This window comes from Centruroides sculpturatus, unplaced genomic scaffold (genome assembly GCF_000671375.1).
Source record: "Centruroides sculpturatus isolate CEXI.00-Female unplaced genomic scaffold, Cexi_2.0 scaffold506, whole genome shotgun sequence".
In the NCBI taxonomy this organism is placed as follows: domain Eukaryota; kingdom Metazoa; phylum Arthropoda; class Arachnida; order Scorpiones; family Buthidae; genus Centruroides; species Centruroides sculpturatus.
The window spans coordinates 477,623-489,532 of NW_019384672.1; the positions used below are offsets into that span (position 1 = coordinate 477,623).

Below are 11,910 nucleotides of genomic sequence, written 5' to 3' on the forward strand. Positions count from 1 at the left end.
TAGATGACGCAGTAAAATAGGTAAATACACTTCTATTTGTTCCATTTACTCAAAGTAGGAAGAATATACGATGATTTCATAACACATCAGTGCTATGAAATCATCGTATATTTTTTTCCTACTTTGTAATCTGTATAATAATACAAAGTACTGTGTAATCTTTGTATGCATTCTTTTGTCTTTGTTGACTACATACTCATTCATAATAGAATCGCGGTTAATGGGGACTTTACAGATTTCTAATAGAAGCAATACAGTGAAAACAATAATTACTGTAATTGTTGCGTGAATCGCACAGAGTTGTAACCGTTGCACTATCATTGATGGGTATTCAAAACCATCAGTTCATTTACATTTTGAAAGTTCTGTAGGTCACAGTAGTAGTGCCAATATCTCAAACAGTTTAGTGTAAGCAATCAATCCTATACAAATTTTTTCTTTATAAAAATGACTCGTTAGCTGTCAATTTTATCTTTCCCACCTGATTCATATCTGTAAAAATATTAAAATTAAATAATTAAAAAACACCTAGTAAATTGTTGATTTTTCCTGGTTCCGAATTGCGAAAAACCTGATTGTTGCGAATCGAAAAAATATGTTAGTAATAAAACAACCTGATCATATATTCCCACAGCTTTGTGCTCATTAAAAAATGCCTACTAAACCCCCTAAATCAGATACGGAAGTAAACATTTCTCTTATTTTGACCCAAAGACACACCCGTACATTTGGTCTATGCTAAATGGAAATTCTAAATTCCAGTCACCATTAATTTTAGTTGAGAAAATTTCATTCTATACGTAAAGTAAACACTTACTTGATTTTGTACAGTCTGTTCTTGATATAATTTGTCTTTCCTTTCAAAGACAAAGCGTAATTTTCGTGGCAAGTGTTCTCATCCGTTCTACAACATAAATCTTCATAACGAACGAATGCGTTATTCCATAGAACACTGACATTTCGTATAATATCGTCCAGTTCGATGATTTCTTCAATTACTGTTTCTTCCAATATGGAAGTTTCATTTTTCGACGTTACCAAAACTATAGCCGCTTCGAATCTAGATATTCTGCTGTAATCGCATTGTGACATGTTTGCGGAAAACATTGATTCGATAGCTGCTCTATCTGCCTTGCTACTTGCATCGGATGGTACATAAAGATATTCTATGTCCTTCGAANTTCATGTTGTACGAGTCACTTAGATTTTACAAATACGTGTGCCGGGCTGTGAATGGCTCACGTATTTGTAAAATCTAAGTGACTCGTACAACATGAAATTCATATAAAACGGATAAATCAACAATGTTATAGGGGGTCGACTGTACAGTTAAAACTATACAGACTAGATTTGGCTGGCAATCCACATCAATCTAAACCCACCCAAATAAACACTGAATTTCCATAATATCTTCAGAAATTTATACTTAAATAATGTTTATTCTAGAGCCTGAAGCATTTAGTAACTCAAATCGTATACTGACATACTCTTTAGATTACATTTGGAGCATTTCTATTTGGCTTTATGGAAACAAGTCATTCCTTAGCAAAATTGTGCGCCCATAAATGCCCGAGTCGGTAAAACTATCGAACTAGTAGTTCGTCGTGGGTTCACGCTCGGCCAACGGACTAAACAAGTGAGGTTTTCCTAGTTTTCTTAATGTTTATAACATCTGAATAGGGACAATTTTTCCATAAAACCACAAAAGCTTTAATGGGAGGCATCTCCTCTCAGATCGCTCACGTGTAACCGAACTTAACCTTAACAAAGTCGAACTTTTTATGGGTAAATTATAATATATATATATAAAACAGTGAGTGGAATTGATTTAAAATTTTCTATTCTTTTATAAAACTTAAGCATTAAACTTTTTAAGTATTTATTTCTACAATATCAGATACTGAGAATATACAAAAACAGATCGTTGTATTACATGACGAGTATGTAACTACACTATTTCGTGGACTACACGAATATTTTATACAAATGACGTGTTAAAAAAAGACTCAAAAATTACATGACAGAAAATTTCACTAATATCTTTTAGATTTCAAGTATATAAATCGATTCAATCCAGTTAATATGAAATAATTTCTCAACCTTGTTGTCCTTGAATAATGCATTGAGAATTTAAAACATCAAGTTCGTTCGTATAATTATCATTGCATTCCAAATCTGGTCTTTTCTTTTTGAAAAACGGAAAGGAAATATTATCCAAAATGCTTAAAATTACAGGCAGTAAAATCAAACTGTGAAATGAAGCGAAAATTACCATTAAAGATATAATTTTAAAAAATATCACAAATGATTCGGATGGTCCAAAATATGCTACCGAAACGCCCAAAATAGTAGATAAACATCCTTGCAAAACAGGATATCCAGCGGTATATAAACAACTTCTGATTTTCTCGTTTGGTGTTTTCTTTTTGCAATTGATAAACGCGTAAGACGTATGGACTGTATAATCTACACAAAATCCCGTACACATCACTAAAGTTATTAATGTGCCAGTATTTACATTCACATACCAATAGGACATGTATCCAATCAACCCGACCTGAATAGAAGCAATAGTGATGGCAACGGACGAAAGAAACAATACGTTTGGAGTAAACAGAAGAAAAACTGAAATCACTACCACAGCTGCAGAACACACAGCTTTTATACAGTTTGAAAGAATATTACTATAGAGTTCATAATACATAAATCTAAAATTATATACAACTACGGGAAATTTGCTGTTATCGGCAATTTTTCTTACGTTCCTGAAGAAAGTTTTTGTCTCGTCTCCAGTTTTGTCATCGTAACTGGATATGAGAAATCTCGAAGCAGTAATTTTATCAGCTTCATTGTTAAAGACGACATCGCTTTTAAATCTGTTTGATATTTTTAGTTTCAAGAAAACATTTTTAAATGCACTCAGAAAGTCCTCAGAATCACTCAGATTATAACCAGAAAGTGAAAACTTTGCAAATGGAGATTTAGTAAACGCCAGAAATCCTCTCAGCCAACTTTCTGTGGTCGACGAATCAGACATAAAAGGTGCAGATTCGAAACTTTGCAGAAGATCTTCTATGTCATTTTGAACGGTGACATTTGAATAGTCTAATTTCTGGTTAATGACTATTTGCACTTGATGACTATAATTAGAGAAATATTTATGTTCAGTTGTCAAGTAGTCAAACGCATAAGACATGTAGGGAAAGAATTCGATTACGTCGTTTCCTTCTTGCACAAATCGTGTACAGTATATTGCACCTGTAAGGTAAATTATGAAGACTAATATCACAATTATTTTAATGATTGATTTTCCAAGTATTCCACCTAAAACATTGCCGAAAAACGTCATTAGAACGTTTTCTTTTTTCTTGTTTGTTGATTTTAAATGTATTCCGTTTTCGATTTTGCGATTATTTTCTTTAACTGGCCAACAAAGGAATGAGTGCAGATTATGTTTTTCTCTGTATCCATCTAAAGCCATGAGTCCTCCAAAAAATAATAACTGATAAACATAGTCAAACACGATTGCTAGAGCAGAATACGCGCTGAATATATGAATACATTTGTATGGTGTCACAAATCCCATACAAAATGCAAAAAGATTGGTCAGTGACGTAATGGTGATGGACACTGCAGCTTCGGCATATGCTTCTTTCATTCTATTAGGTACAGAAGCCTTTATGTCAGTTCGTCTCCACGCAGCTACCAATATGAAGGAATCGTCTACTCCTATACCTGAAATATATAATTAATGATACAGTTAATGATTTCATAAAACAATAATAATAACAATAATCGTATTCTCTATATGCTTGTAATAACAGAATGTATTTAGGAACTCATTTAAAAATTTATGTTTTATTTTTTAATTAGTTTACAAACAAGACTATACTATAATGAATCTTTCTATCTCCTTTACACACCTCAGGGAATAACAGCTACGGCGGAGTCGACTTTTATTTACAGGTTAGTCGTCCGCAAAATATACAGAACGTTATTTTTTAAAATAATTCTTCCTGGTAACGTGGCACAAAAACTATCTTTCTGACAATTTTTATTAGATGCATTATAATTAGTTGCCAATGCTTTAATCAAATGAAATTAAATTACACGTAAACTATTCTAATTATTTTAATAATTCAACTGAACAAAATATTCGAAATCGTTTACCTCTATGCGACTTTAAATTTTAACAAGGATCATATTACACACGGCAAATAATATTTGATAATTTTAATTTATTTTTAATATATAAAGCTTGCTAATAAGTTTCTGATTTCTCTACTTCATCTCAGTTTAACTAGTTCACTTTCTCTACTTTATTTATAGATTATATTAACATGCTATAACAATTTAATAGTCATATTACTGTTTGTTTCTGAGCATTGATTACATCTCTGAATTGATTATCGCTTATAGATAGGATACAAGATGCATTTCTCTATGACTATATAATTTTTCTGTATAGCATTTCCATCCGCATGCAGTCGTTCAAAGTTTGGCATCACAAATTGGATACCAATATGCCAAACTTTGCAATAACAGAAATCTAAATTGCAACACTAATTACATTCTATTGTCTTCGGCATTTTAGAACCAACATAAATTATAAATTATTATTCCTACATAAAATTTTTTTAATAGGACTTACCTAGCATTAGAAAAATAATTATGAGGTTTAATGCAAAGTAATCTACTTTGCAGTAAATTAGTAAACCAAATGCTGCAACAGTTGCTAAGAAAGGTGATGCACAACCAGCAACTCCTAACCAAGGCTTACTACTTAGAGCATCAGTGGATAAAGAAGAAACTGCCGAAAATGTCAGCATAATTGGAGCAATAACATATGTAAGAAACAAAACACTTTCGCCTATTCGATCAATTTCGTTATTGGCCGAGTGCGTAAGGAATTTATAAATATCAATATGATTCATGTTAATTTTTGACAATATTTCTAGAAGTAATTCTTCCCATTTCAGCGATATTGATCTCTTCTCTTCTGTAGCATGGTCCATTGGATAATACAATCTCATTGCCATCGAATCCCTAATAATATTTTCCTCATCTACTGCGACTCCTCCAAATTCAAAACCGGAGATTATTAGTTTTCCTTCAATTTTATCAACTGGGTATCTGCAAATAAACATAACAAGTTTATTGGTACAAAAATATAAATCATAACGATTATAAACTACTCAATTTATAAGCATGTGTCGTTGAAAATTGAAAATACACATTTTCATTGAATTTATGTTGGAAATTTGTTTTGGTTTGGTGTGATACAACAACTGAAAACACGGTCAATAATGCCAAGGATGAGTTCCTCCATGAGGACATTATATAAGAAAATGGACTCGTAAACCGGAAAATTTCACGTGGCCAATCTGTTTGCCATGAGCAAACTCACATCCTATTACCGATGTTCAGCAGTTTTACGCACTCGGCCAGTAGTAACTAGTTGAGCACTCCAGTTGAAACTAGGAAGAAAAAATGTTTCAAATATAGCGTCTAATTTTTCTTATTTTGACTCAAATAATTTCGGTATATACTAAACCTGTTGTTTATTTGTTAATATAACTGGTGTGAAGACCACAATTTTCCCCACCAAAAATTGTTGTTACTATATATATATACTAGCTGCAAGGACCCGCTTCGCTGGGTTTTTATTTGTATGTAATATAGTTATATATATATATATATAAAAGACTGTTTTTCTAAGTAATCTAGAATCTAGCTGCAAGGACCCGCTTCGCTGGGCAAAAAGTAACGATAGTGAAGATTAAGATAATTACATTATAGCTAATCTTACCCGTTTTCACAGAATGCAAGAATTAGGTCCCCCGTTTCCAGACTAATTAGAGAATTTTTACGTTTAGTCAAACGAACTATTTTCAACGTTTCTGGAACGTTTACAATCGTTCTATAATCGAACCAATATTCGAATTTTATGTTCGAATTTAATTCGAACAAATTCGAACAAAACATTCGAAACAGAAAGCCACTTTCAACCACTTTCAGCCTCATATCTCCCGCACCCTTATAGCTATCGAGACGCAACCACCCCTATGCACGAATGGAGACTTGGGGCTACTGCCACATACAAACACCATTCACGTGTGATGTGTAGTTTTTGCGGAAAAGTGAAATATAGGCACACACACGTCCATTTATATATATATAGATATATATGTATGTATTTATGAATTTGTTATTTACGTATTTACGTTATCTGTATAATATTAGTTTAGCCACTTTGTTTTCACTTTAACTAATTAGTTAGAGATTTTATTGTATTTAAACTTTGTGTTTATTTTATATCCTTTATCTTTTGAACCCACATCTTAAAGATACCGAGATTGTTTATACATGGATCAAAGTGTAAGAGGAAATTTTCCTACTTTTCCGATTCTAGGGACTTCCCTATAGAAATTTCCAATAACATCAACTTTTAGAATGATTTAGAGAAACAATTTAGAATAAGAAGTTTATTAGTTAACGGCAATAAATCTCACAACATGCGAGGAAAAGGATAAAAGGACAATTAAATAATTAAATAAATTTGTAAAAGAATAAAACTTAAAGAAAGTGGGAAAAACACCACTTCCTGCTCCGGCGATCGAACATTGTTTCAAGACACAACAATAACGAAAACAATAGATGAATAATGATGGGATTTGTCAGTGATGACATCCGTGAAATTCGGCGCTATCACTATATGAAGTCAGAGAGAGTTAAAACAGTTTTGCTACTGTAATGACTCAGCTCAATACTATAGTAAACCATGTGATAACTCTCCTGCGCTGAAAAGCGTACAAAAGAGGCACAAATCCAGGCACCGACAGAGCTCCTCGGCAGACAACGGTAGAAAGCACCGGCCTCTCCAGACTCTCAACGAACCATCCCATACAAGGAAGGCATCAACGGTAGACATCAACAGTAGACACAAGTGAACCCATCCAGCCATAATCGCAAGGAAATTTCGTCTAAAAGCGAACGCCATTTACCGGCGGACATCAGAGAAGAACCAAGCAAAAAGGAAGAAGAAATTAGACCAGAAGACTGACTGGATTCACAAGAGAATACGGTTCTCTTTTTCCTGGTATGTTGTAGTTCGGATACTCCCCTGTTATTCAGCCCCCTCGTTTTATAGATAGAAATAGGCAGATTTCCTGAATCGGATTTTAACAATGCTATCCAGAACTTAATTTTTGATAATAAACTTTTGTTATTTGTATTTGACTTTGCATTCATCCTCCTGAGAGACTCATTCCCGGATTTCGGAGTGACTCTTACTCTCGCGCCTTAACTATCTGGTTATGTCAAAATCGGCGGTGTGTCCGACAAACAACACCTGGTGGCAGGACCCTACCCTAATCTAAAGTAAACTAACTTTTGACGGCCCCTGGTCCCCACACTGGATAGCCTGAGCAAGCAAGAACAAAAACGGATAAAAGTTATTTATACTACGAGATATGTACACAGAGAATGAATATATAAAAGTATAAGGACTCAAAAAGATCATGGGTAGCGCGATAGTCCGGATATTGTCATCATCTTAACTCTTTCTGTCTCCTGCGCAATAGGCACTTGTCTGCCACACACTAAACACCAAAATCTTGACTTTTGAAATTGTATTGTAAATAGTGAATAATACGATTTCAAAATTAATGTATTGATAAAAATAAGCAATACACTAGATTTCAGCTACTCGGAATTACAAAAGTGGTCCGAGTTTCCTAGACGATATGGAAAACAAGAAATGGATATTCAGCTCTACACAGAAGTTTCACATGTTATGAAATTATGATTATTACAGAAAATGAGCTCAAAATTTTAATGACAGTACGTCATTTAATGTGTAGCAATGTACACTACTTGTACACAGTCTTCAGTAATTTACCGACTATAGTAATATAATGGAGGTGTGAGAACCCAGGCTAGTGTTTTTGTGAAATTATAAAATCATAATTGTTTGGTATTTAATATTTGTTAAAAAGTTCAACTGATGCAGAAATTGCGAATTTAAACAGGGAAAGATCATGAGATTTATGTCTGATGACGCTTCCTTTCCAAGTGGCACATCTTCCTGGGACGACTGCTGAGTTCCCCGCCGTAGTTGCTGACCTACTCTCCCGAGAAGTCGCAGAATGTTCCTTTCCTCCTAATCATGATCTACTTCCTTGTTGTTTGTGAGCCAAAAGATTAGGTTTATATTCAGGACTTTTTAAATAAGGATTGTGGACATATTGTGAGGAAATACAGTGGAAGAACACTATCGAAGGAACATCAAGACACCCTTAAGAAGCTAAATCAAAGGTGTTTATTCCTTACGTGTTTCAATTCTAAATTCTCTTATGTTCAATAAAGTCTTATGCCATAGAATATGCATAAAAATTATATTCTATGCTCAGGGGCAAATCTAGATTTTCGGGGCCTAGGGCTTATCGCAGTCGAATGCAACCCCATTTTTTGTTAGATTAAGAATCTTTAAATTGAGGTTTAAAATTCGTTCTTAATAAAATGAAATTCAGAGTTGAAGTATAATAACTTATGAAATGGTGTTGTGAAATGACAAACTTTATATCTTATATAAAAAACATAAGAAATGAAAAAATATTTATATTGATTAATAACTGGCCTGTTACATTGATTACAATAAAATAAATAATACTATGGATTTTTATATTATTAATATTAACTATACGATAAGTGCTCATTGATACTGAAAAAGTATTCATTTTTTGTAGGCTCTTGACACTTGGGGCCCAAAACTTAAGCCCTGTTAGTCCCTATGTATATATGTCCCTGTCTATGTTAGATGTAGTTTTCTGCCACATTTTTGTAGTGTGCATCGATAATCACATGTTCCAATAAGCCTTTATTATCTCAATATTAAGTAGGTAATAGACTGAAATACTTCTTGGTTATTGTCTCTTAACTTCCTCCTCCGTTCGCTTACTGGGTCCCACACTCGATCGATTGCGCACGCAAAAGTTTCCTGTGTATCCCGTATAAAAATACAGATGGTGTCAGAGCATCCTGAGTCGGAAGCGATGTTCAGAGAGGATAAATTAAAAACACTCACTATTTATAATTTTCCCACCGTCAAGAAATTTTAAATTGCCATTCCACAACACTTTGAGATGGCGGAATATACATATCTATACTAATATAACAATAAATAAGTTTATAGTCTACTTCTAAAACAACGTTGTAATATTAGATTCAGTTATCATTCGAGTTTAACGGAAATTAACTAAAGACTTACTTGATTCTGTATATTCCTTTCTTGACGTCATTTGTCTTTCCTTTTAAAGACAAAGCGTAGTTTTCGTGGCAAGTGTTCCCATCTGACTTACAACATAAATCTTCGTAACGAACGAATGCGTTATTCCATAGAACACTGATATTTCGTATAATTTCATCCAGTTTGATGACCTCTTCAATTATTGATTCTTCTAGTATAGAAGTTTTATTTTTTGACGTTACCAAAACTATAGTTCCTTCCAATCTAGATATTCTTCTGTAATCGCATTGTGACGTGTTCTTGGGAAACATTGATTCGATAGCTGCTCTGTCTGCTTTGCCTCTTGCATCGGATGGTACATAAAGATAGTCTATGTCCTTCGTAGGTGATACATGTATTATTCCTGTAGCTAACACGAGTGAAAATATGAGGAAAATTGCCACATATATTTGAGGGTAACATCCTACGTTGTAACCAATGCGAGATAATGCAACAGAAACGATTCTTCTTACAAAATCATGCTTCATTTCTCTATAAAAAGTAAATTAATTCGTGATAAACTCTTTAACAAATTTAATATAATAAAATGGAATTCATCTTTGTGACTCACTGACATGAGATGTTTAAATAAAAGTAAAATGTTTATTAAAAAGCCAACTGGTGTATCAGAAAAATATTATGTTATCAAGAAAGAGCAAAGTCTCCGAAAGTAAAATATTAATATTTAATAAGCCACATTCGACCTTCGTGGCCTTAAAAACATTCCGAAATGTGGATTTACTAAATTAATTTATCCATCTTTTGTGCCTGAAGTAACGTTGATAGTAATTAAAATGTTCTGAACTATTTTAAATTAAAATATGGTACTTGATTTAACTAGCATCAATTTGTTTACTTTGAAATCTTACTTGCTTTTATTTACTCTCTATGTATACAGTGAAAGGCTAAGTTGAAAGGCCATGCTTAAATCAGTTAAAAAGGTCAAGAGAACAGAGAAAGGGAGGCATCTTTAATTATAGAATATTTTAAAAATTTAAACAGAATTTATCTGAAAACGAAAGTTCTGCTTTTAAGCAAAACTTAATTAAGTATGGAATCTAATATTTTAAAAATAACTTCAATCATAACTGAATAAAAAATAAAATAAATAGAAGAAAATCGGTGTAGGTATACTCACTTACCTATATGAGAAATGAATATGTCTGTGTTAAAATATTTAGCGTTGTATCCTTATTATGCCTGTAGGTACAACTAAAATATATCAAGAGATAAAAAAATCTCTTTCAAAGCACAAAGTACAAATACTAAGATAAAAGCGTAAAAACATCAGCGTGTTTTACAAATAAACATATTATAAGAACGCCTTTTAAACACTTAAAATTAATTTATAGAAAAATATAATTTAGTGCGAATCTGAGTAACAATATCATTAATTCCACTTGGAATTCCTATACATGAAAATTGATAAAACATGTTTATCAGAATAAACGTAATCCATTACACGTGCCAATCAATTTATACACATGTAAGATGATAACGTGTTTTCTATATAAATATTTAAGGAAAAGTTTTAGTTTATTCCCTACAAACTGCTATTTTTATCGGAGGTTTTATTACAATAAAATTCTACGAATTTATTCATGGTTATTATAAAACCTCCAATTTATTTTAATAGGATATAATAGAGCAGAGTGCTGAATGTTTCTGTGTCTGTCCTTCATTCCTCTTAGTATTTTACATTGTTAGAATAAGAAATTGGTTTTAAAAAATTTGGCATTTTGTAAACAGACTTTTCAGTAATTTTCTCAAATCCGACTGATTGCAGGAAAAATTGTAGTAAATATTGTAATAATGTATGAAAATATTGTAATTATTAACACTTGTACGTAACTATGTTGTGATATTATGTCATTTACGTAGCTTAAATATTGCAAATTGTACCCGTATATATGTAATCTGAAATTATCATAAACAAATGATAATAAACCAAACCCGAGTTTTGTACAGATTTCCTGTTTTGCAGAATCTCGTAGATGCCATAACAGATACTAAAATTTTAATGTAAAATCTCACACATTACACTATCACTAATGATAATAATACTAATAAATAGAAGTAAAACGTACTAAATATAGAGTAAAATTTGCAGCTACTGTATTATTTATTTTAGGAGGTGATAAAACGTAGAAGAGATTAAACCGAAGAAAATTTTTCTTTTAGCCAGACAATTGATTAGTTTCCAGACGAAACTCTTAAGTGGTAAAGACCAGAGTCGTGCCGAACATCTATCAAATGCTTTCAGGAAAAGACATTTGAATTCAAATAACATTACTTCATCTTTGCCTAGAACGTTCACGTATAGTTAATCCGGACTTACTCCGAAGATTTTCAGATCTGGTCTCATCTTTCATTTATCTAACTCCGTTGTTGAGATTAAGGAAAGACAAACAGACAAAGGTATGACAGTGAAAATTTATAGGTCTACAATTACTTTACAATAAAAAAAATAACTTTCTCTAGTAGACAATACATGCATAATGTGTCTTTAGACAATCGGTCCTTTCTCACGCAGATGAGGAATAAGACAATTCCACGCTAGAGGAATTATGTTATGTCTCAATTGCCACCGCTACAGGGAAATGTTGGACTATTTTACATTTGGA

At 32.6% G+C, this 11,910-nt stretch overlaps 1 protein-coding gene across 1 annotated transcript; it reads right to left on the reverse strand.

Annotated features, from left to right (window-relative positions):
- Positions 1–1,921: 1,921 nt before the first annotated feature.
- LOC111626738 (patched domain-containing protein 3-like) lies at positions 1,922–10,643 on the reverse strand. The gene is made up of 4 exons (XM_023370226.1): positions 10,429–10,643; positions 9,269–9,778; positions 4,652–5,133; positions 1,922–3,735 (listed from the first exon to the last, which is right to left on the reverse strand). Exons 2-4 carry the CDS (start codon positions 9,772–9,774, stop codon positions 2,096–2,098), a joined length of 2,628 nt encoding a protein of 875 aa, XP_023225994.1. The 5' UTR covers positions 9,775–9,778; positions 10,429–10,643; the 3' UTR covers positions 1,922–2,095.
- Positions 10,644–11,910: the final 1,267 nt, after the last annotated feature.